The sequence below is a fragment of the Coregonus lavaretus genome (genome assembly GCF_964263955.1).
Source record: "Coregonus lavaretus genome assembly, chromosome: 22".
Lineage (NCBI taxonomy): Eukaryota > Metazoa > Chordata > Actinopteri > Salmoniformes > Salmonidae > Coregonus > Coregonus lavaretus.
In genome coordinates, this window is record NC_140009.1 from 35,151,348 (window position 1) to 35,177,851 (window position 26,504).

Here is a 26,504-nt window from a genome sequence, read left to right on the forward strand (position 1 = left end):
AAGGTGTCAATAATTTCAGACCCCACTGTATATGGGAGATTAGGGCCATGAAAAACACACTTCTTTTGGAGAGGACACAATTCTCATCAAGGGACAGAACTTACCATTGGAACACATCTCCATTGATAGATTTTGGCAGCAAAATTGCAAGTAATTCTTCTTTCTTTCTTATTGTTCTTCTGCCTTTGTCGCAATATCTCAATGCCCGATTAGTAAAATGTTTTCTACATTGGTAATATCAAAGTATATCAACACTGCTACTCAGATACCAACAGCACCTATTGGCCCATAGGTGGTGCTATAATAACCATTCAAAGTCTAAGGCTCAGCCCCATCGCCCCGTTTGATGTACAACCACGAACCTTGGTATATCAGTGTTTCTCATCATAAGGAACAAATTTGCTTCAAAAACCCATGAGGTCCGACATATTTTTGGGGCCATGTTGACCCATCACAGGAGAAGCCATGACCCAAAACTAAAATTGCATTTTCACCACCACCACTACATGCCGACCTGAGGCTTTGATGAAATGGCACTATATCAGGTTTTGTTCATGTGTGCCAATTTTAATGCTTCTATACCTAAGTTAATTTAAAAACAAAATGTATCTACTGGACTATACAGCAGGTGTATATATTCTAGGTACTAGCGGGTGTATATATTCTAGGTACTAGTGGGTGTATATATTCTAGGTACTAACGGGTGTATATATTCTAGGTACTAGCGGGTGTATATATTCTAGGTACTAGCGGGTGTATATATTCTAGGTACTAGCGGGTGTATATATTCTAGGTACTAGCGGGTGTATATATTCTAGGTACTAGCGGGTGTATATATTCTAGGTACTAGCGGGTGTATATATTCTAGGTACTAGCGGGTGTATATATTCTAGGTACTAACGGGTGTATATATTCTAGGTACTAGCGGGTGTATATATTCTAGGTACTAGCGGGTGTATATATTCTAGGTACTAGCGGGTGTAGATATTCTAGGTACTAGCGGGTGTATATATTCTAGGTACTAGCGGGTGTATATATTCTAGGTACTAGCGGGTGTATATATTCTAGGTACTAGCGGGTGTATATATTCTAGGTACTAGCGGGTGTATATATTCTAGGTACTAGCGGGTGTATATATTCTAGGTACTAGCGGGTGTATATATTCTAGGTACTAGCGGGTGTATATATTCTAGGTACTAGCGGGTGTATATATTCTAGGTACTAGCGGGTGTATATATTCTAGGTACTAGCGGGTGTATATATTCTAGGTACTAGCGGGTGTATATATTCTAGGTACTAGCGGGTGTATATATTCTAGGTACTAGCGGGTGTATATATTCTAGGTACTAGCGGGTGTATATATTCTAGGTACTAGCGGGTGTATATATTCTAGGTACTAGCGGGTGTATATATTCTAGGTACTAGCGGGTGTATATATTCTAGGTACTAGCGGGTGTATATATTCTAGGTACTAACGGGTGTATATATTCTAGGTACTAGCGGGTGTATATATTCTAGGTACTAGCGGGTGTATATATTCTAGGTACTAGCGGGTGTAGATATTCTAGGTACTAGCGGGTGTATATATTCTAGGTACTAGCGGGTGTATATATTCTAGGTACTAGCGGGTGTATATATTCTAGGTACTAGCGGGTGTATATATTCTAGGTACTAGCGGGTGTATATATTCTAGGTACTAGCGGGTGTATATATTCTAGGTACTAGCGGGTGTATATATTCTAGGTACTAGCGGGTGTATATATTCTAGGTACTAGCGGGTGTATATATTCTAGGTACTAGCGGGTGTATATATTCTAGGTACTAGCGGGTGTATATATTCTAGGTACTAGCGGGTGTATATATTCTAGGTACTAGCGGGTGTATATATTCTAGGTACTAGCGGGTGTATATATTCTAGGTACTAGCGGGTGTATATATTCTAGGTACTAGCGGGTGTATATATTCTAGGTACTAGCGGGTGTATATATTCTAGGTACTAGCGGGTGTATATATTCTAGGTACTAGCGGGTGTATATATTCTAGGTACTAGCGGGTGTATATATTCTAGGTACTAGCGGGTGTATATATTCTAGGTACTAGCGGGTGTATATATTCTAGGTACTAGCGGGTGTATATATTCTAGGTACTAGCGGGTGTATATATTCTAGGTACTAGCGGGTGTATATATTCTAGGTACTAGCGGGTGTATATATTCTAGGTACTAGCGGGTGTATATATTCTAGGTACTAGCAGGTGTAAAGATTCCATGAGTTGAAACCACTAGACATTTCCTTTTTTTACGCACACAAACACACTTGATAGGTGTATCTAACCTTGAGGTGGCGTGCTGTGAAGGTCAGAAGGCGTGCTGGGGTCACTCTTCCCAATGTCGTTGATGGCGATGACCCGGAAGCGGTAGGACATATAGGGCTGCAGGGCAAGGGTCACGCTCTCTTTGGTCCCACTAACACTTTTCAGCTCCTCCCAACTCCGCTCCTTAGAAACATGATCCTCAAACACCACCAGAAACTCTGGAGGGAAGGATGGGGGTGGGGGGGGGGGAGAGAGCATCAGCCATCAGTGACAATGCCACTAAGCAGAAGATATTAAGTAATATGTGACAATGGAGAAATCACAGTCCATGTAATGAGATAACACGTTTTCATGTTCTCAGGAGAGATACAATAATATAATATGATACGATATGGGGTTGGTAATTCAAAGTGCAAAGCCTCAAAGTGATCTGGTTATCAAAGGCAGGCAGCAGTGTCCATTCTGTCCCCAGCCCTGGACAGCTGTGAAAATAATATTGGAAACATGACCTCACTCTCCCATGGGGAAATACATGATACGATAGCTATGGGTTTATAGTTCAAAGCATTACAGTGATCTAGTATCAATCGGACCTGGGTTAAACATTTTTTTCTTTTTTTCGGCTAATTCTTTTGAGCATTTGATTGAGCTTGCCTGGAATGACAGATAGGCGGGGTTTGCAATTTGCAATGTTGGGGCTATTACATTGGTTCCATTGTGCCAAGCAAGCGCAATCAAGCGTTTGGAAGAAAACAAATCCTACTTGAACCCAGGTCTAGTATTAGTGTCAGTTGTGTATTGTTGGCTGTTGTGTTCATTCAGTATCATGTCTGTACCTATGACAGGGCTGTTGTGGTCATCTCCAGCGGTCCAGCTGAGAGTCACGCTGAGGTCTTTAGGGTCAGAGATCTGGAGCTGGGTGGGGGGATCCGGACGGTCTGGAGTGGGGGGGTGGGGGAGAAATCAATTTAGGGTTAACAGTTCAGCACCAGTTGAGGCATGCAGCACAGTATCAATTTAACACTACATATTGAAAGAAAGAAATACAAAACGCTGTAGAAACATTATGCCACATGGTGTTAACATTATCATATGTTTGTATTTCCATACCAACTGTAGTGGAAAATGTTTCTGAACTTACTACAGCATACAGTAAGTTATACCTAGAGTACACTGTCTACTGTACACAGCATCAACGTATTACTGCATAATATAACACAACAGAGGTTTACCACAATACCAAACATTTTGACATTCACATGGGACATTTCCATACCAACTATGGAAAATGTATTAAAAACACAGCATTAATGCATCACTGCATAGTAGTACAGTACAGAAGCACTGGCAACATCATACTACATATGAAATATGACATTGAAATGGGACATTTCCATACCGACTAGCGTGATGGATCCGCTGGCCTCAGCCATATCCAGGTTTGTGATGACCTCACAGACGTAAACCCCCTCGTCCTCTGTCTGCACGTTGGCCACGATCAGGTCTGGGCCCTCAAACGTGTACCTGGATATAGGGACACATCTTTGTCAGTATTGTCATTACCCTCGTCATTATTATAGTCTCGTCGTCATACATATACCTTTACCGTACATATGAATATCGTAATACCGTAAAGAGCCGTACAGGTGCTGACACACACACACAGCTGTGTTTTCATGAATTTACAGGACTTTCTGGAGTGTACATTTGTTTTACCATTACCATTTCCCCTTAACCTAACCCTAACCCCAAAAACCCTAACCCTAACCCTAACCCTAACCCTTAACCCTAAACCTAAACCTAAGCCTAACCCAAAAACCCTAAACCTAACCCTTAAGCTTAAAATAGCATTTGAACAAATTCATGACCTGAAAAACCTAAAAAAGGTATTGTTTTCCTACCTTTTCAGGACATTAAGGTGAAATGTTAGGACATTGGTGTCCTGATAAGGCAGGAAAACAAGTGCACACTCACACACACAGAGAGACAGACACACACACACAGCCTTCTCAGCAACAGACTAAACATGTCCTTACTTGTCCTCCGCGTATGATTGGAAGAGTTTGTGTCCACTCCTCCTCCACTGGATGTGTGGGGGGGTCAGTTTGGCATCCACCTGACCCAGGCAGGTAAATATGGCCGTCTTCCCAGGCTGAACACGCAGAGACCCGGGAGGAGACAGGATCACTGTCCTGTCTTTGAGAGAGAGAGGGTTAGAAAGAGAATGGGTTAGATAGAGACAGGATTAGATAGAGGGTTAGAGAGAGAGAGAGAGAGAGAGAGAGAGAGAGAGAGAGAGAGAGAGAGAGAGAGAGAGAGAGAGAGAGAGAATTAGTGTGCATAATGTGTGTGCTGTGAATGTGATTGAATGTGTCAGCATGAGTCTGTACGGTATGTGGGCATTTATGTATACGTGTGTGTGTGTATGCGTCCCTGTGTGTGGTTCATGGCCTACTCACTCAGCACCTCCAGCTTGGCGTTGATTGACATGTTGGTGTTGCTGATGGAGCAGGTGTACATGCCCTCTTCGCCGTGGGAGACGTTGGTGATCTGGAGGTTTCCATTGGTCAGAAGGTTAACCCTGGGGTCAGCCAGTAGAGAAGCGTCAATGTCCACCTCCCTGGAAAGGAAATAAACAGAGATACATAGAGATGACTATACAGAAAACACAGCCAGAGAAGGTGTAAAACCGAGAGCCAGAACTGTAATGTTCGTTAAACAGACCAAGGTAGGATTTTGTCTGACTGGTTGTCAATGAGGAGAGTGACACATTTGTTCTTTGTTGGAAGATTTTCTCAATCTAATTAAATAAGCTGGTTTCATAGAATAGAATAGAAACTCATACAGGCGTGGGTCTCACCATGTAACTTTAGGTCTGGGAGACCCAAAGGTCTGACAGTGTAGAACAGCCTTCTGTCCCTCTATGACGGTGTACGTCTGTCCGTCCGCACTCAGGATCTGAGGCGGCAGCTCTGGAACAGGATACCGGGGAACAGGTTTATCAATGCGACCTACTTGTTGTTAGCAAATACATGAACACACACATACACACACCACACACACACACATTTTCTCCCCCCCCCCCCCCCCACACACATTTTCTCCCCCCCCCCCCCCACACACACATAGAGCACCTCCTCACCGATGACAAATATGTAGGTATTGACTAGGATGGTTCCGTGTTTGTTGTGGGCCTGACACTGGTAGACTGCTGTATCAGTGAAGACCACATCTCTCAGAATCAGAGTTCCATCTCTCACAGTACGCCTGGGGTCCAGGTCTATACCTGGACACACACACAGCAAGTCAGCAAGACATTCTACCAAAGCACAATACTGACTGCCATATTAAATATGAAAACTCGATTTCAAATAAATTATTTAGAGTTGGCAATAGCAAAAAGACAGGAAATTCAAATGAGCAACCCAACCCTAAATTTGACTTATGTAGAGCAGCAGTAGGTGTAATACGCTGAGTTTGCAGTAAAACCTTGTTAGTGCATACTATAGGTCAAATGTGTGTGTGTGTGTGTGTGTGTGTGTGTGATTCCAGACCTGTGATGGGATTTCCATTCATGCTCCAGGCGACAGAAGGAAAGGGAATGCCATCGGCCTGACAGTCCAGTCTCACTGTCTCTCCTGGGGCATAAAGCTGGCTCACTGGCTCCTTGGTCCAGTACGGAGCAGCTATGACAAAACACACAATACAATAACAGTATTATACACACCACTGTATTAGAAACAACAGCACACCACACTACATAAAACACAACAGTATACAGAATGCAATGATAAAGCATATGATAGTATTACACAGATTAAAATAGCATTAACACCCAATAGTATTACAAAAAAAACACACCAAAAACACACCAAACACACCAAAAATAACAACAAGATCATACGTAACAATCAACGTACATAGAACACATAGAATACACAGAACACACAAAACACACAGAACACACAGAACACACAGAACACAGTTCTGTGACTATGCATAGTCACTTTAACTCTACCCACATGTACATATTACCTCAATTACCTCGACTAACCTGTGCCCCCGCACATTGACTCTGTACCGGTACCCCCTGTATTTAGCCTCCCAACTGTTATTTTATTTTACTGCTGCTCTTTAATTATTTGTTATTTACTTATCTATTTCTTTACTGAACACTTATTTTTCTTAATAATAATATAAATAAAACTGCATTGTTCGTTAAGGGCTTGTAAGTAAGCATTTCACTGTAAGGTCTACACCTGTTGTATTCAGCGCATGTGGCAAATAACATTTGATTTGATTTGATTTGATCTCACAGAACACACAGAACAGCAACAACCTCTGCTGTTTAGATAGTATATATTCCGTACCTTCGACGCTGACGGTGTAGGTGTGTGTGACCTTGCCCTGTGAGTTGTCGGCTGAACACTGGTACTCTCCCCCGTCGCTCTCTGAGATGTTACTGAAGCGCAGCAGGCGGTCAGACAGTTCTCTGGACGTACGAGACTCGGACAGCTGACCGTCCTTCCTCACCCACTGGACCGTAGGAGTAGGGCTGGAGGGGGCGGGATGGGGAGAGAGGGGGAGGGGGGGTGGAGAGAGAGAGAGAGAGAGAGAGGGGGGTGAGGAAGAGGCAAGATGGGTCAAGAAGAGGAACGTCAAACAGGCTCACATTGATTGATGGATGTAAGATAATATATGCGTGTACACGCACACACACAAACACAGAAATAAAGAGAGAGAGGGTTAGATTTACAGGCCCTGGACGATGCACTCTAGATCCAGGCTCTGGCCCCGGAGGGTGTGGTAAGTGCTGTGGGCCCCTGAGGGCCTCATCATCTGGGGCCTTCGGTTCCGCACCACTGAGTTAGCTGGAGATCGAGGGAGGGAGGGAGGACGGGAGGGAGAGGGGGTAGAGGAAGGGAGAGAGGGAGGGAGAGAGAGGGAGGGAGAAACAGAGAGAGGTTCATACATATGTATAAGTAATTGCAAGGTTGCCCAGAGCTGTACAAAGGTGCTGATACAGCAGTCACAACACACACACACACACACACACAGACAGACACTCACACTGAACTGTACCACTGGCGGGTTCAGGTGGCGATCAGAGCCCTTAACAACATATTTCCCCTCACAAGCACCCACCCACACATACACACACCCCTCCCTCTCACACAAATACACACACACACACACAGAGAGAGCAGAGGCATGTTCCCATAATAAGCCTTTCCCCTCTTTGACCTCTCTCACACAGCCACAGATGCTAGCAGCTCTGCCCTAGCCTGTTAATAACAGTGTGTGTATGACAGTTGTAACCCAGCATGTGTAGAGCAACTCATTACCAGTGTGTTATGCAGATCACAGAGCCCCCCGCTGGCTGTGGGACTCCCTCCTGTCCTGACCATGTACGGTCAGTAGCCACACTACTGTAGGCAACACTACAGACATCTGACATGCTCCTATACCCCAGGTGGTTTTGGCTGGGGGCTACGGTACCATCAGTGTCTCATTTGATCAATGTCAGAGTGGCTTTGTAACTAACAAAGAGTGGGGTTGAGACAACCCATACTGTACCATGGTGACTGACGTTATCGGTAGTAATTGACGGTGATTGACTAGTACTACTATCTGAGGTGTTACTACGGTGGCCAAGGTATGTCTACAGTGTGTTACCATGGATACTGACGTCCGCCTACTTCTTACAGGTTGTAACAGTCAGAGTGATAGGCTCCTTGGAGAAGATGGTGCGGGTGCTCAGGTACTGTGCGTTACAGGTGTTATCATGGTGACTGAGGCACAGTGTACTTACAGGTGGTTACGGTGAGGCTGATGGGCTCCTTGGAGAGAATGGTGCGAGCACTGAGGTACTGGGCGTTACAGGTGTAGTCGTTACGGTTGTCGTCAGCTGTAACGTGAGAGAAGTAGAGGTTCCCGTCCCGGCCCTGGGTCACACGATCATTCAGCTCAATGTGACGGAGTCCTGGAGGGGGAGGGAGTGAGAGTGGGAGAGAGAGCGGAGGGGGAAGAGAGGAGGAAGAGAGAGAGAGAATATTGTTTATTCGTGTTATACTCAGCAAAAAGAACACACCATCACATATCAGATGGTTAAAGAGATGGAGAGAGACAGACTGACAGACAGATGCATGTCTTGGGGTAAAACAGATAAAAGTCAGATGGAGAGACAGACAGATAAAGACAGATAAGGATCAGAAAAACAGATGGAGAGAGAGAGAGAGGGAGAGCAGGAGAGAGAGACAGAGACAGAGAGAAAGAAAGAGAGAGAGAGAGAGAGAGAGAGAGAGAGAGAGAGAGAGAGAGAGAGAGAGAGAGCGAGAGAGCGAGAGAAAGAGACTCACTCTTGTCCATCCAGTGGATGACAGGAGGAACAGTGCTGAAGGGAGTGTTACATTTCAGTATCACACTCTCTCCTTCTTCCACCTTCTTTTTCACCTTCTTCTCTTTCTGGAGGGCCGGGGTGTCTAAAAGGGAGACATAGAGCAATTTATAAGGCATTAGTACTTGTTATAAGCATGTGTGAGCCCGTATACTGTTTTCTTGTCAACTCATAACACTGTATGTGCCAATTATTATTCAGACTCAAAATGGCTAACAACAAGATCATTATGAGTTGATATTAAGACATAAGAGTTGGTCCTCTGTAGCTCAGTTGGAAGAGCATGGCGATTGCAACACCAGGATAGCAGGTTAGATTCCCGGGATCACCCATACGTAAAAAATGTATGCACTCGACTTGAAGTCGCTTTTGGATACAAGCGTCTGCTAAATGGCATATTACATAACAGTGTTATACATGCTCATAACAAGTTTTAAAATGCTAAATACCGGTTGCCTTAGGCAAGCAGCAGACAAATTGTTTACAGGCAAACTGACGCAATGCACAAGAATAACTTGAGAAGTTAGACATTATTTATAGATCATCAAATTCAGGAAGTTTAAGAATTTTATGAGAAATCTTCAAAGAGCTATCAAGTTGCAGTGTTGTGCTCCAGAAGTAGGATGCTGGATTATTTGTGAGTCATCACACAGTGTGTGTGTGTTTTCTCTTCCTCTGTTCTCATTGTTAATACTCCCAGCAGACCTAGCAGAGTAGAGATGTTGTCGTTCTGTTACTGCATGACATTAACTAGACCTTGTTTCTGGGGAAACCGTTGTCAGGGAAACTGAGAAGGAGATCGCAGGAGACAGAGAGCCGGAGATACAGGTAGATTGTAGATAGGATGTGTTCTTTACTTTAGTTATGGTTGTTGTGTGAGAAAGAGAGAGAGAGAGAGAGAGAGAGAGAGAGAGAGGAGAGAGAGAGAGAGAGAGAGAGAGAGAGAGAGAGAGAGAGAGAGTGTGTGTGTGTGTGTGTGTGTGTGTGTGTGTGTGTGCTTGAGTGAGTGCGTTTCAGGCGAAGGTAAGAAGTACACTGCTCAAAAAAATAAAGGGAACACTTAAACAACACAATGTAACTCCAAGTCAATCACACTTCTGTGAAATCAAACTGTCCACTTAGGAAGCAACAGTGATTGACAATACATTTCACATGCTGTTTTGCAAATGGAATAGACAACAGATGGAAATTATAGGCAATTAGCAAGACACCCCCAATAAAGGACTGGTTTTGCAGGTGGTGACCACAGACCACTTCTCAGTTCCTATGCTTCCTGGCTGATGTTTTGGTCACTTTTGAATGCTGGCGGTGCTTTCACTCTAGTGGTAGCATGAGACGGAGTCTACAACCCACACAAGTGGCTCAGGTAGTGCAGATCATCCAGGATGGCACATCAATGCGTGCTGTGGCAAGAAGGTTTGCTGTGTCTGTCAGCGTGGTGTCCAGAGCATGGAGGCGCTACCAGAAGACAGGCCAGTACATCAGGAGACGTGGAGGAGGCCGTAGGAGGGCAACAGCAGGACTGCTACCTCCGCCTTTGTGCAAGGAGGAGCAGGAGGAGCACTGCCAGAGCCCTGCAAAATGACCTCCAGCAGGCCACAAATGTGCATGTGTCTGCTCAAATGGTCAGAAACAGACTCCATGAGGGTGGTATGAGGGCCCGACGTCCACAGGTGGGGGTTGTGCTTACAGCCCAACACTGTGCAGGACGTTTGGCATTTGCCAGAGAACACCAAGATTGGCAAATTCGCCACTGGCGCCCTGTGCTCTTCACAGATGAAAGCAGATTCACACTGAGCACATGTGACAGATGTGACAGAGTCTGGAGACGCCGTGGAGAACGTTCTGCTGCCTGCAACAGCCTCCAGCATGACCGGTTTGGCGGTGGGTCAGTCATGGTGTGGGGTGGCATTTCTTTGGGGGGCCGCACAGCCCTCCATGTGCTCGCCAGAGGTAGCCTGACTGCCATTAGGTCCCGAGATGAGATCCTCAGACCCCTTGTGAGACCATATGCTGGTGCGGTTGGCCCTGGGTTCCTCCTAATGCAAAACAATGCTAGACCTCATGTGGCTGGAGTGTGTCAGCAGTTCCTGCAAGAGGAAGGCATTGATGCTATGGACTGGCCCGCCCGTTCCCCAGACCTGAATCCCATCTGGGACATCATGTCTCGCTCCATCTACCAACGCCACGTTGCACCACAGACTGTCCAGGAGTTGCCGGATGCTTTAGTCCAGGTCTGGGAGGAGATCCCTCAGGAAACCATCCGCCACCTCATCAGGAGCATGCCCAGGCGTTGTAGGGAGGTCATACAGGCACGTGGAGGCCACACACACTACTGAGCCTAATTTTGACTTGTTTTAAGGACATTACATCAAAGTTGGATCAGCCTGTAGTGTTGTTTTTCACTTTAATTTTGAGGGTGACTCCAAATCCAGACCTCCATGGGTTGATACATTTGATTTCCATTGATCATTTTTGTGTGATTTTGTTGTCAGCACATTCAACTATGTAAATAAAAAAGTATTTAATAAGATTATTTCATTCATTCAGATCTAGGATGTGTTATTTTAGTGTTCCCTTTATTTTTTTGAGCAGTGTATATAAGCGTTGAGCCTCAGTAGTAGGTCCCGTGTGTTACCAGCTGAGCGCTTTATAAAACACACACTCAGCTTTATAGGGGCTCTGACCATGGTACTATAAATTGTTATGTTATTGCCCATAAAGCAACCAATAACTTTGCTCACATAATATCCATTCTAAATTAAATGTGGAGCCAGGGAGACTTTTACCAGCGCTCTGCATGAGGTCTCAACTTAAATCTCCACATTGACACTAAAAACCTCTAAAGTGAAGGAATATTTTGAAAGAAGTGATTTAAATGTTTTGGTTGGTTGGACACTCTTAACCTTGAAGTCACTCATTCTGTATTACTTTGTCTCTCTCTCTGTGAGGGAGATTTGACCATTAGTAGTTTACTGATCGTCAGCAGCAGATACAAATCATTAGGTCTACTAATGTGCAAAAAAAGGAAGAATGTTCAAGTGCCAAACCGTTCCAATATCTGCACTAGCATATAATAAAAACATGAACTGTAATTTGCTGGCATTCTAACTGGAACGTTGCTAGAACATTAGAATGCTTATTAGAATGTTGGATTGGAGTTTCTGGTTTACTCACTCTCAGTGATGAGCTGGACCTCGTTAGAGACAGCCGTGCCCAGCTCGTTATCAGCGTAGCAGCTGTATTTGCCCTGGTATTGGCTCATGGATTCTGACCCTGCCCCTGTTGTCATGAAGGTTCCGGAACCCGGAGACATCGACAGGCCCGGGTAATTGGCTGGGATAAATTCCAACCCATCCTTTTTCCAACGGAACCTAATAGAGAGACAGAGACAGAGGCAGAGGCAGAGGCAGAGGCAGAGGCAGAGGCAGAGACAGAGACAGAGACAGAGACAGAGACAGAGACAGAGACAGAGACAGAGACAGAGCGACAGAGACAGAGCGACAGAGACAGAGACAGAGACAGAGACAGAGACAGAGACAGACAACACAGAAGAAAGAGTTAAAGCCACAATGTGTCATTTACACAGCCTGACCCTGCATTCCACTTTGTTTGACAAAGGAAGAGGAAAGAGTTCATGGGGGAGGGAGTTGGAGGCTACATCACAAATAGCACTGTTCCCTAAATAGTGCCTTATAGGCCCTGGTCAAAAGTACTATATAGGGAATAGAGTGTCATTTGGGATTTAGACTGAGTCTTATACAATTGTGATATTAATATTTCGTTCTGCAAATTGAACTTTTTCCACTTAGCAAAAGTAGAGACATTAAAGAAATTGAACGGGATCTTAAGCACTTACAAATTCATATCATACTGTACAAAATGGATGGCGTTTTACACAATTGTGCACAATTTCCGGGGACCCGTTTTGGCTCATGAGCGCTACTTTCAAAACAACTAGCTGAAATTATGCATAAGGCATCTTTAAGAGACAGTCCCTTGCGGGCAAAAATCAATTTCTCCCTTGTTAGTGTGACTGTGGGGAGCTGTGCTCTCATGTAATAATAAATGTTACTCTATAGCATCTCCAGATATCTGCTATGCTGCACAAATACAGGGACATATCATCAATAACTACAATTAAGAATGATAAAAGGGGGAGGGGGGAGTGATAAAATTTTGCAGTTAAACTGCAGGCAAGTGTGGTTTAGCGTGATAGGTTATTTTTGTACGTGTTATTCTATTGTTGACATGGTAATCTCAGAACCCAGAACTAAATCATGAGACTACAGAGATAAAAACTGTAGAGACAGTGTGTGTGTGTGTGTGTGTGTGTGTGTATGCGCACACTTGTGTGTTAAAAGCAGTGTCATTGTATAGTAACTAACTCTGGAGGAGGGTTTCCTGATGCTTCGCAGGTCAGGAGGATGTCTTCAGCACCGAACACAGTGATGGACTCAGGCTGGGTGGTTATCACTGGGGGCTTCTTAACTGGATAGGAATCAATCAATCAATCAAATGTATTTATAAAGCCCTTTTTACATCAGTAGATGTCACAAAGTGCTATACAGAAATCCCGCCTAAAACCCCAAACAGCAAGCAATGCAGATGTAGAAGCATGTGTTCATACATACACACATACATACAGTACATACATACATGCATACAGTGGGGGAAAAAAGTATTTAGTCAGCCACCAATTGTGCAAGTTCTCCCACTTAAAAAGATGAGAGAGGCCTGTAATTTTCATCATAGGTACACATCAACTATGACAGACAAATTGAGAAATTTTTTTCCAGAAAATCACATTGTAGGATTTTTAATGAATTTATTTGCAAATGATGGTGGAAAATAAGTATTTGGTCACCTACAAACAAGCAAGATTTCTTAAGAGGCTCCTCTGTCCTCCACTCGTTACCTGTATTAATGGCACCTGTTTGAACTTGTTATCAGTATAAAAGACACCTGTCCACAACCTCAAACAGTCACACTCCAAACTCCACTATGGCCAAGACCAAAGAGCTGTCAAAGGACACCAGAAACAAAATTGTAGACCTGCACCAGGCTGGGAAGACTGAATCTGCAATAGGTAAGCAGCTTGGTTTGAAGAAATCAACTGTGGGAGCAATTATTAGGAAATGGAAGACATACAAGACCACTGATAATCTCCCTCGATCTGGGGCTCCACGCAAGATCTCACCCCGTGGGGTCAAAATGATCACAAGAACGGTGAGCAAAAATCCCAGAACCACACGGGGGGACCTAGTGAATGACCTGCAGAGAGCTGGGACCAAAGTAACAAAGCCTACCATCAGTAACACACTACGCCGCCAGGGACTCAAATCCTGCAGTGCCAGACGTGTCCCCCTGCTTAAGCCAGTACATGTCCAGGCCCGTCTGAAGTTTGCTAGAGTGCATTTGGATGATCCAGAAGAGGATTGGGAGAATGTCATATGGTCAGATGAAACCAAAATATAACTTTTTGGTAAAAACTCAACTCGTCGTGTTTGGAGGACAAAGAATGCTGAGTTGCATCCAAAGAACACCATACCTACTGTGAAGCATGGGGGTGGAAACATCATGCTTTGGGGCTGTTTTTCTGCAAAGGGACCAGGACGACTGATCCGTGTAAAGGAAAGAATGAATGGGGCCATGTATCGTGAGATTTTGAATGAAAACCTCCTTCCATCAGCAAGGGCATTGAAGATGAAACGTGGCTGGGTCTTTCAGCATGACAATGATCCCAAACACACCGCCCGGGCAACGAAGGAGTGGCTTCGTAAGAAGCATTTCAAGGTCCTGGAGTGGCCTAGCCAGTCTCCAGATCTCAACCCCATAAAAAATCTTTGGAGGGAGTTGAAAGTCCGTGTTGCCCAGCGACAGCCCCAAAACATCACTGCTCTAGAGGAGATCTGCATGGAGGAATGGGCCAAAATACCAGCAACAGTGTGTGAAAACCTTGTGAAGACTTACAGAAAACGTTTGACCTGTGTCATTGCCAACAAAGGGTATATAACAAAGTATTGAGAAACTTTTGTTATTGACCAAATACTTATTTTCCACCATAATTTGCAAATAAATTCATTAAAAATCCTACATGTGATTTTCTGGAGAAAAAAAATCTCATTTTGTCTGTCATAGTTGACGTGTACCTATGATGAAAATTACAGGCCTCTCTCATCTTTTTAAGTGGGAGAACTTGCACAATTGGTGGCTGACTAAATACTTTTTTTCCCCACTGTACAGTACCAGTCAAAAGTTTGGACATACCTACTCGTTCAAGGGTTGTTTTTTATTTTGTACTATTTTCTAAATTGTATAATAATAGTGAAGACATCAAAACTATGAAATAACACATATGGAATCATGTAGTAACCCAAAAAGTGTTAAACAAATCAAAAAATATTTTATATTTGAGATTCTTCAAATAGCCTTTGCCTTGATGACAGCTTTGCACACTCTTGGCACTGACTAGAAACCACAGCCTTGTTTAAGCTAGAGATATGTTGTTTGAATGGGCTTCGTCTCAACCCACCACTGTACTATAACCCCTGTGCTGACTTCCTCTGACATGAACAGACATCCTACTAACTAGAGCCCACAGCCCTACAGCTCAACTGTGCTACCTATATTCTCACTCTCACAGAGGTAATAGCCCACTGACTAGAACCCACAGACTTACAGCCACTGTCTCACAGAGGGACTTAAAGATAGCAGTCATTTCATTTCCAAGTATTACTGAAACTTGATGGGGAATGTATTCATTCATATCACTTAAAAATCCCCCACGAGAATAGACGAAAATGTAGACAGAGAAAGAGAGAGAGAGCACTGCAGGGAGAGAAAATGGAATGAGATGAGAGGAAAGTGAGTGTGTATGAATGCAAAGGAGACACTAGTGTAATATATCGTGGTAGAGAAGAGAGGGCCCCTTGGGGACAAGAAGAGATACTAAAGAAGAAAAGACCATCAGAGTAGAGTTATTCCCCTTTTCTCTTACTGTCCTGTTACGTCCATAAAACACCCACTCATATCAGACTCATAAAATCCTACATACTAAGGCGTGGTATACTATTGTTAAAGCACATGGTCTTTATCCCAAATGGCATCTTATTCCCTATGTAGTGCACTACTTTTGACCAGGGCCTATAGGTCTCTGGTCAAAAGAGGTGCACTATATAGGGAATAGGGTGCCTTTTGGGACACAAACATATTCTACACATTCTATATTCCCATAGGTTTTATGTCTCCTGGCAGCTTTTTATGTTCAGGTTTTTGGTGTGTGGCCTGGACATTTGTGATATATTTTTCCGATTAGCTTTGCAGTGTGATCCTTTTCTCTACACGCTGAGTCCTATTGTATTGTATTGGAATAGAGGTCAATGGTACTTGTTGGTTGGGTTCTGATTTGACTCTGAATGAAAGAGACAGGTCTAGTTTCACAGATATATTTACATGATGTAACTTAGGTAGGTAAATGGGCAAAGGAGGGCAGGGAATGAATGGAGGGAGAAATGGAGGGAAGGATAGAGAGGGGAGACGGAAAAGGAGACAGAGGGAGAAACAGGTAGCGATGGAGGGAGCAAATGATTAAAGGTCAAGGACAGGGAGGGAGACAAAGAGAGGGATGAGAGAGAGAGTGACAGAGAGAGAGAGAGAGAGAGAGAGAGAGAGAGAGAGAGAGAGAGAGAGAAAAGATTCTAAAATTATAGATTCCCTAGTGACAGAGGTAATAAGACAGTTTTTCAGCTGATCAGATTTATGTCGAAGCTGCTGCAGGCACTGCAGTGCTCCATTATTGGAAGAAGAACAGTTAGGTTACACTTGTTTTTAGTGGTTACACTCCACTATTATTCCCCTCTCCCTTATAGACTTGTTTGTATTTCCTCCTCTCTTTTATACTGTCTATTAAAGCCCCACTCTTTGATCTGACAACACTAGTCCCATTTTAGAGACAGGCGTTCCTCTCTTCCTCGATTCCCTCTTAATTCCAAATGGTATTACCTCCTCCAAGAAGGAACAAGACTACGCACGTATAGACTCATTGAGGTGAAGAAGACACGCTAATGCTAGATTTATTAAGGTGCAGTGCGATGCTGAGGGTTTGTACCGTGTGCTGTGTTTGTAGGAATCGTGATAATCTTTCTCATAATGAAAGTGTTTACTATAGGGTTTTGGCAACAGCTGCACTTGCAGCTCTTGCTGCACTTATACAAACAGAAATACATACGAATAGACACACATGAATAAGGTTAAAAGCAAAAGGAAGTAGAGCACTTACATTCACTTATTTGGTCTGTTAGTCCAGAGCGGCAGAGCAGCAAGAGAGCGAGGGTGAAAAAATGAGAAAGTCTGTTAGATAGTCAACACAGTCTGGCAGGAAATACAGACAGAGTGCCTGGACGTAGCTTCCACACAGTACATATCAACATCAGCACGTTTCCTCACTTGCCCTGCAAATTCCCCATTTCAAAATGGGATAATTGATGATTAAACAACAGTTACCACCCATGGGCTACAAAGCTCGTCAAGTGCAAAGCTAGTGGATTGCAATGGTCCGACAATGTTATTTTCGTTGTTGATGAATTCAGATGTGGGTGGTGTATTGATTGTGGTGACTGTGTCAGTGACATTAGAGAGACTCATTAATTCAACAGGAGACACCTTGACCTTTACAATCCCCATAATCTGGTCCTCCCCCTCCTCTTCCTCCTTCTCTTCATCATCATAACCCTCCTCTCTTACTGACATCTTCATCCTCAGGGGGAGCTTTACTGCTTTTCATCACTGTCAGACTGTGTGTGTGTGTGTGTGTGTGTGTGTGTGTGTGTGTGTGTGTGTGTGTGTGTGTGTGTGTGTGTGTGTGTGTGTGTGTGTGTGTGTGAGTGTGTGTGTGTGTGTGTATAGGAGTGATACGTGTGTTAGAGTGGGTGAAGGTCTGAGTTAGTCATTGATCCATGACTTAAATGAATAACAGAACAACAATAGCAGCCACAGCAACAAACACAATTATTTGTCTAACTCCCGCTGTCTCAAATGGCAGTCTATTCACTATGTAGTGCACTACTTTTGACCGGGGCCCATAGGACTCTAGACAAAAGAAGTGCGCTATAAAGGGAATAGGGTGCCATTTAGGACGCACACACAATTCTTCCTCAAACTCTGTTATTAAAGCAAAGCTGTAGGACACTCAGCAACCTCAGAGTTGAATAATCAATTTCCCTGCAGTCCCACAAACTCAGCTGTTTTTCAATACTTAGATATTGCGTTGAGGGGGAGGGGAGGAAACAACTCTGACCCATCGCCTGCCTTCTGTGTGTGTGTGTGTGTGTGTGTGTGTGTGTGTGTGTGCTTTTTCTGTTGTATAAATCAATTCCCTGTTGAATTACCCTGGCCCTCCAATCCAAATCTGATTTGCACTAAGGAAACCGGATGAATAGAATGACTAATCAATGAGTTGAGGTAATCAATTACAAAGTAAATAGACACAGTGTGCATACAGTGTCTTCGGAAAGTATTCAGACCCCTTGACTTTTTCCACAATTTGTTAACGTACAGCCTTATTCTAAAATAGATTTAAAAAATAAAATATAATACAAACTCAGCAATGTACACACAATACCCCACAATGAGAAAGCGAAAACAGGTTTTTAGAAAAACTGAAACATTACATTTACATAAGTATTCAGACCCTTTGCTATGAGACACGAAATTGAGCTCAGGTGCATCATGTTTCCGTTGATCATCCTTGAGATGTTTCTACAACTTGATTGGAGTCCACCTGTGGTAAATTCAATTGATTGGACATGATTAGGAAAGGTACACACGTGTCTATATAAAGGGTCTCACAGTTGACAGTGCATGTCAGAGCAAGAATCAAGCCACGAGGTCGAAGGAATGGTCCGTAGAACTCCGAGACAGGATTGTGTCGAGGCACAGATCTGGGGAAGGGTACCAACAAAATTCTGCAGCATTGAAGGTCCCCAAGAACACAGTGGCCTCCATCATTCTTAAATGGAATAAGTTTGGAACCACAAAGACTCTTCCTAGACCTGGCCGCCCGGCCAAACTGAGCAATCGGGGGAGAAGGGCCTTGGTCAGGGAGGTGACCAAGAACCCGATGGTCACTCTGACAGAGCTATAGAGTTCCTCAGTGGAGATGGAAGAACCTTCCAGAAGGACAACCATCTCTGCAGCACTCCACCAATCAGGCCTTTATGGTAGAGTGGCCAGACGGAAGCCACTCCTCAGTAAAAGGCACATGACAGCCCGCTTGGAGTTTGCCAAAAGGCACCTAAAGACTCTCAGACCATGAGAAACAAGATTCTCTGGTCTGATGAAATGAAGATTGAACTCTTTGGACTGAATGCCAAGCGTCACGTCTGGAGGAAACCTGGCACCATCCCTACGGTGAAGCATGGTGGTGGCAGCATCATGCTGTGGGGATGTTTTTCAGCGTCAGGGACTGGGAGACTAGTCAGGATCGAGGAAAAGATGAACGGAGCAAAGTACAGAGAGACCCTTGATGAAAACCTGCTCCAGAGCGCTCAGGACCTCAGACTGGGGTGAAGGTTCACCTTCCAAAAGGATAACGACCCTAAGCACACAGCCAAGACAATGCAGGAGTGGCTTCGGGACAAGGCTCTGAGTGTCCTTGAGTGGCCCAGCCAGAGCCCGGACTTGAACCTGATCGAACATCTCTGGAGAGACCTGAAAATAGCTGTGGAGAGATGCTCCCCATCCAACCTGGCAGACCTTGAGAGGATCTGCAGAGAGGAATGGGAGAAACTCCCCAAATACAGGTGTGCCAAGCTTGTAGCGTCCTACCCAAGAAGACTCAAGGCTGTAATCGCTGCCAAAGGTGCTTCAACAAAGTACTGAGTAAAGGGTCTGAATACTTATGTACATTTGATTTATTCCGTTTTTTATTTTTAATAAATTTGCAAAAATGTCTAAAAATCTGTTTTTGCTTTGTCATTATGGGGAATTGTGTGTAGATTGATGAGGGGGGAAAAACAAATTGAATCAATTTTAGAATAAGGCTGTAACGTAACAACATTTGGAAAAAGGGAAATGGTCTGAATATTTTCCGAATGCACTGTATAACTACAGACTGAACGCCCAAAACCTCATAACCACAGTGTTAAAGATGCAGATAGAAATGCCATGGAAAGAACATAGAATCCAGTCTGTTCTCATTTTTTGACATTATTATGAGCAGTGACTGTATATATACATTGATGTGTGAATGAAGTTAAGAAGGTGTACTCACAGTTGGATGGTATGTGTATAGCTGCTTGGCTGAGCTGGGGAGTGTGGGATAGGAGGAGGGAGAAGAGAGGGAGGAGGAAGAGGAGAGGGGTGCGTCGCCCCCTACTGCCAACCTGCTGTCGCTGCGTGTGAGGCATTGCTCACTGTCCCATCAAAGTCCCACCTGCTCAACACACACAAAACGCACACAGAGGGCAATCTGCACACACTCCTGCCGAGCAAGCTTGTGTATCTATCTGCCTCTCTCTCTCCCTTTCTCTCTATTTCTCTGTTGTCTTCAGACGGTCTTCACTTCCTTTTCTTCTATATTTTTCCCTTGTTTCTCTCTCTTTTTTTTCTCTCTCTTTCGCTCAGGTCCACGCCCTCCTGCCGTCTTCCCTCTGAAAGATAAAAGAAGGGAGGGAGGAGAGGAGAGGGAGGGGCATGGGGGCATGTGTCAGAAAGAGAGACAAATTACCCTGCACCATGTGGTGAAAGAGAGCCAGGCAGAGAGCTAACACACACACGCATGCACACACACAATAAATAGATGAGCAAGACAAAACATATTAATTTCTATAAAGAGAACTAGCAGTAAAAAAAAAAAAAAAGCGCATTTAGGTAATTACATTGGTTCTTCCATAAGGGACGGTGGTCATTCAGAGAAACAGATGGAGTCAACACCACAATACTGAACTAACAGACAGTCCAAGAGACCATATGGAGCAGAGATAACAGAGGTAGATAGATGAAGTGTCACATCAGATAATAGACAGAAAACAAATAGCTAACTAAAAAGGCATTTGTAATTAGATAACGTTTTTGAGCTCTATTCAAATGTAAAGAACTCAAGTGGCTACGTCTGTGGTTGTGTGGTGATAAGTATGTGGTAAACCAGACATGACTAATTGACAAAGATTCTTTGACAAATGATCAATTAGATTGAGTGGTTGAGCTCTATTGAAAGACTCAAGACTACCTCCCTGATTGTGATGGTGATAAGTAGCTGTTAAAGATGCTATCAGTCATGTTGTGGAGGCTAGGAGGCCACACAGTCTCTCCATCTGTACCCTCAGCAGCACAGTCAGCCCACACAGAGCCACAAAGCATGGCCTGCTTTTCTTTTCACTGGCACCACATTACATTGACTGATTGTTTAGCTAGGCTCAATATGAAGTACAATAGATTGTTGGATTGTTATTTGCTACAGTACAACAGTACATTATGACAACAGAAAGGCACAGAGACAGGAAACACATAGAGGGAGAGGAAACAAAAGCTAGAGAATTATAGGGAGAATGATTTTGCCTGGCTTGGTAACAAGGCCATTGGTGATAAGAACAGCTGCCAGTATTGAAGAAGAGTTTTGGCTCTACACACAACTGTGTGTGTGTGTGTGTGTGTGTGTGTGTGTGTGTGTGTGTGTGTGTGTGTGTGTGTGTGGTGTTTGTGTGTGTGTGTGTGTGTGTGTGTGTGTGTGGTGTGTGTGTGTGGTGTGTGTGTGTGTGTGTGGTGTGTGTGTGTGTGTGTGTGTGTGTGTGGTGTGTGTGTGTGGTATGTGGTGTGTGTGTGTGTGGTGTGTGTGTGTGTGTGGTGTTTGTGTGTGTGTGTGTGTGTGTGTGTGGTGTGTGTGTGTGGTGTGTGTGTGTGTGTGTGGTGTGTGTGTGTGTGTGTGTGTGTGTGGTGTGTGTGTGTGGTATGTGGTGTGTGTGTGTGTGTGTGTGTGTGTGTGTGGTGTGTGTGTGTGCGTGTGTGTGTGTGTGAGAGTTTTGGCACTACACACCACTGTTAGATGGCAAAGCCAAACTAGAGTGATGGGCGACCTTGGGGAGAGAGGGAAGGTTGGAGGGTGGTAAAGAGAAGGGGCGAGAGGAAGTGAAGGAAGAGGGGAGACGGGGGGGGAGAGAAAGAGAGAGGGCAACCCTGCATGAGGGAGAGGAGAGAGGAGAGGGGGAAGATGGTGGACAAAAGAGGGGGAAGGAAGAGAAACAAGGGATGAAGGAATAGTGATTATCATTCTTTCTCTTTTATCTTCTCCAGTAATGGCTGCTGGTCAGTTAATTGGCATGGATATCTCCATGTCAGTCAGCCACACTGACGCAGACGACAGGCTCATTGTAATAGCTGCAATGGAATTAATGGAACGGTATCAATCAAACACACAGAAACCGTGTGTTTGATACCATTCCATTAATTCCATTCCAGTCATTACAATGAGCCTGTCCTCAGATTTTTCGTCCTGTCATTCTCCACTGACACTATTCAACATTATCTGGCAATGAAAGAAAAAGACTAGATAAAACATTTCAGGGATTCCAAGCACTAAGAAAATACAATAAATCAACTGAGAAAGATTCAACAATATCTGGAAAAGGGGGTAGAAAGAGTGAAAACCATTCAGCGATTCCAAACACAGCGAATCTTAATCAACTGAGAAAGACTGAGTCTAAAAAAAGGGAAAAAAATTAGAAGTGAAACCAATAAGCCAGTTTAAACTAATAACATTAGGGGTAAATGGTCCATTAGAGAGTCACTTCACCTGTCAGTGCTACAACAGCCAGGGAATGACAGAGTGGCTTGAGAAGAGAAGGGACAGGAGGAGGGGGAGATGGGAGGAATGGAAGGGTCTGTGTGGGGAGGGGGGGGGGGGGGGGGGGTGGAAGGGTCTGTGTGGGGGGGGGGGGGGGTGGGGGGGGGGGGGTGTGTAGGAGAGTGTTGGCTCTACACACCACTGTTAACTGGCAACGTCAAACTAGACTGATGGGTGACCTTGGGGAGAGGGGGGAGGTTGGAGGGTGGTAAAGAGAAGGGGGAGGAAGAGAGGAGGGAGAGAGAGAATGAGAGAGAGAAGGTTTTAGAGTGGTAAAGAGAAGGGGGAGAGGAAGAGAGAGGAATGGATGGAGAGAGAGAGAGGAAGTGAAAGGAGAGAGTAGAGTGACAGAGAAAGAAAAAGGGCAACCCTGTTTCATGAGGGAGAGGAGAGGAGAGGGGGAAGATTATAAGGTGGTAAAAAGAGGGGGTGAAGGAAGGTGTGTGTGTTGGTGTGATGGAAGGTGACAGCTGTGACGGTAATCCCCCCTCCCGCCACAAAATCACACACCAGTTCTCCCAATCAATGTGTGATCTCTCTCTGCTGTCATCCACACTCACACGCACACACACACACACACACACACACACACACACGCACACACACACACACACACACGCACACACGCACACCTCTCCTCTGTCAGGCTGTGAGATATTAGTACTGGCTGATCAGAGTGCCTCTCATAGGGGGGATCGGGGGCCCAATTACCAGACGGGCTAGTCTGGGCTGGCCTTTCACAAATGTGTGTGTGTGCGCGTTTGTCTGGACTGGCCTTTAACAAATTCCATTAGCACAGGATGAATGGAACAGAGCAGAGCTGGAACTGCCATGGGTATTAGTACAGGCACACATCCTCAGAGACACACAGCTAATGTGATAAGATGTCGCTGAGAGGGTGCTGAGTGGAGCGCACAAAGATTAATGCCACCGACGAACTGCACGCGGCTGCGCCAGGACACTTCAATGCCAAGTAAACCCTAACACACACCTCTCTAAACTGAGAAAGACACACACACACACACACACGGCTGACAAGACAGATAAAGGGGCATGCCTCAGTGGGTCTCAGACAGAAGTTAGAGCCCTAACAGTAGTGAGTACATAAAGGCAGTAAAGAGGAACACTATAATGGGTTAGGTGGGGCAACTGGAGGGGGCAGAGGGGAGGGATGGGAGGGAAAGAGGGGTTGCGTGTCATCTTCCCATGTAATGAGATAAACGCTGAACACTCCACCCAAACATGCTGCGATTCCACACAGACTAAGACAGACGCACTCTCCTTCTCTCTCCTTCTCTTTCTCTCACTCACTAGCGCACTTGCGCACACACACACCTTCCCCTCCCACAACACACACACCCTGTCTAGGCTGTACGGTCACTTCCCTTATCACAGGGGTGATTGACTCTGACACAACAGACAGATGGCTGATTTCACCACCTCTGTCAATCCCAGTGTCTCTCGGTCTAACTTTCTGCAGCTGCAGCTGATCCAATCTCAGCCCTGTTACCTGCCTCATTGGCTCAGGGCAGAGGTCAGCAGGCACAATAAAGACTACAGCTGGGAGGTCTGGGTAACCTTAGCTGTGAAAGGGCTGTTTGGAAATCTGTTATCAGGTCTGGTGTCATCCAACTTCATTTAATCTATAGTTGAAAGGAGGTGTCATGATAAAAGGCTTAATAGTCAGCAGGGACATTCATATTCTTATTCTTATTATAATAATGCCATTCAGCAGATGCTTTTATCCAAAGCGACTTACATTCATGTGTGCATACATTTTACGTAGGGGTGGTACTGGGAATCGATCCCACAACCCTGGCGGTACAAGCGTCATATCTAGCCATACAGGACCACAATAGACAATAGAGCAACCTTAGCCGGCTCACGTAAGGGCTGTTTGAAAAAATGATTAACGCCTACAGCCCCGTCCGATGGTGTCATCATCGATCCAACTTCATTCAGTATCTGAAAGGAGACATCATGCTGTGATAGTCTTTCAGAAGAGAGAGAGAGAGAGAGAGAGTGAGCGAGAGAGAGCGAGAGAGGGAGAGAGGAAGAGAGGGAGAGAGAGAGGAACCAGACGAGGAAGATGTACTATGTATGGGAGTGGAGCAGCAACAGTCTTCTAGAGGCAAACTGACCACAAGCTAGCTGTGGACAGCGGTGAATCAAACAATGAGGCAACAGGCGACTTGCTAGCTTGATACATAATTGATGTGGCGCATTGAGGCATTTTGCTAGAGGGGAGGGGACAACACAAAATCAAAATGCCAAAGCAAGAGAGCATGTACAGGCTATGTGATATCTACATTTACATTCTGATCATTTAGCGGACGCTCTTATCCAGAGCAACTTACAGTCAGCACATTCAACTAAGGTAGCTAAAAACAACGACACAGTCATTCAACTAAGGTAGCTAAAAACAACGACACAGTCATTCAACTAAGGTAGCTAAAAACAACGACACAGTCATTCAACTAAGGTAGCTAAAAACAACGACACAGTCATTCAACTAAGGTAGCTAAAAACAACAACACAGTCATTCAACTAAGGTAGCTAAAAACAACGACATATCACAGTCATTGCAAGCCTTGTTCAAAATAGCTGCTATCTGCAAAATATTTTAGGGATTTATGGCCAGCCCTGCACACAAAAGCAACAGATAATGTATGCCAAAGCAAGTGACAATGTTTAGGCCTATTCGTGCTATTTGATGCATTATAATAATAATATATTGTACGCCTGTTTAATTGTAGCTCTGGCTCCAACTGCATCAAGTTTCTGTCTGTGTGTTCACTCTGTCATACATGATATCTGAAATGGCACCTCTCTGCTGTAAAAGCCAGTGATTCATGTTAGTAAGCAGCTGGTAGCTACACTCAGTGGGAGCCTGTTGGCCCTGCCGGCCTGTTGATGGGCTCTCTGGGTATTGAAGCAGTATTGACAGGACTGAAGCATGTTCAACAGCCCTCTTATCAAAGACAGGATGGATGGAGGAGGGAGAAAGGAGGGCAGGAGGGGCAGGTTGGTATTTATTGTCATGAATCTTGCCCTGGAGGCAGCTCTGCAGAGTGGTCACTAGCTGGCACAGCCACAAAGTCATAAAATCTGATTTTAAACCTAACCCTAACCACACAACTAACCCTAATGCCTAACCCTAACCAAAAAGCAAATTTTTGTTTTCATGAATTTTTACGATAGCAGCTGGCCCATCTAGCGGAAATTGCTCAGTTCTGCCTACAGGGCAAGATTCATGACAATAAACGTCAACCTGCAGGGAGGGAGGGGAACACAGGATGGAGCCATTTGAGTCCTTCATATTCTGTGTATTACAGCAATAACACATATTCTACAATACAACAGCTCAGCCTCCCAAAAATGATTGAGTGTTTAATAGTTGAGATAACATTTTTGTTAGCTCCACAATATGAATATATTCATGAAACATTTCTTCCCTGGTTTATTTGTTACTGGCAGAAAAGCTGTTGCTGTGGTTATACTGTGCCAGATATCATTAATAAACTAATTCTTGAGGGCATTCTACAAAATTAAATTGGCTGAAAAATAATACAGCTGATTCAGGTAGCCTATTTCAACACAAAAACAACTTAAATAGCATATTTGAAAAAATATAGAGTCAGGTCCAGTACCTAACCGTAATGTCTTATTGTATTCCACTTTTGTGTGTGTATGTGTGTGTGCCCCTGTGTCTACACATGTGTGTGTGTGTGCCCCTGTGTCTACACGTGTGTGTGTGTGTGTGTGTGTGTGTTTGCAGGTCCTGTGTCCTGTCATGGCTTCTCTTTAAATATTTACCACCTCAAGCTGTGTGAAGATGTGTAGGGGGGTAGGAGGGAGGAGAGGGAACGGAAGGGGGGATAAAATAAAGGACTACCTGCCCCCCTTTACCCCCTCCTTGCCTTAGGGTCTGTCTGTCTGGAAAATCAAGAGAGC

The 26,504-nt window shown here is 44.5% G+C and overlaps 1 protein-coding gene across 3 annotated transcripts in view; it reads right to left on the minus strand.

Annotated features, from left to right (window-relative positions):
• l1cama (L1 cell adhesion molecule, paralog a) overlaps window positions 1-26,504 on the minus strand; it is a 72,191-nt gene that overhangs the window by 14,420 nt on the left and 31,267 nt on the right. For 2 of the 3 annotated variants that reach the window (XM_084187821.1, XM_084187820.1), the window contains exons 2-17: window positions 19,983-20,361; window positions 16,992-17,006; window positions 13,099-13,201; window positions 11,888-12,084; window positions 8,673-8,795; window positions 8,126-8,296; window positions 7,070-7,184; window positions 6,684-6,868; window positions 5,868-5,999; window positions 5,456-5,599; window positions 5,174-5,285; window positions 4,773-4,933; window positions 4,350-4,509; window positions 3,713-3,837; window positions 3,150-3,251; window positions 2,334-2,531 (exon numbers count right to left, since the gene is read on the minus strand). In XM_084187821.1, the coding sequence (XP_084043947.1) occupies window positions 2,334-2,531; window positions 3,150-3,251; window positions 3,713-3,837; window positions 4,350-4,509; window positions 4,773-4,933; window positions 5,174-5,285; window positions 5,456-5,599; window positions 5,868-5,999; window positions 6,684-6,868; window positions 7,070-7,184; window positions 8,126-8,296; window positions 8,673-8,795; window positions 11,888-12,084; window positions 13,099-13,201; window positions 16,992-17,006; window positions 19,983-20,118 (2,179 nt within the window). In that variant the 5' untranslated portion in view covers window positions 20,119-20,361. The remainder of the gene's footprint in view (window positions 1-2,333; window positions 2,532-3,149; window positions 3,252-3,712; window positions 3,838-4,349; window positions 4,510-4,772; window positions 4,934-5,173; window positions 5,286-5,455; window positions 5,600-5,867; window positions 6,000-6,683; window positions 6,869-7,069; window positions 7,185-8,125; window positions 8,297-8,672; window positions 8,796-11,887; window positions 12,085-13,098; window positions 13,202-16,991; window positions 17,007-19,982; window positions 20,362-26,504) is intronic. The other variant, XM_084187822.1, reaches the window with a different exon arrangement.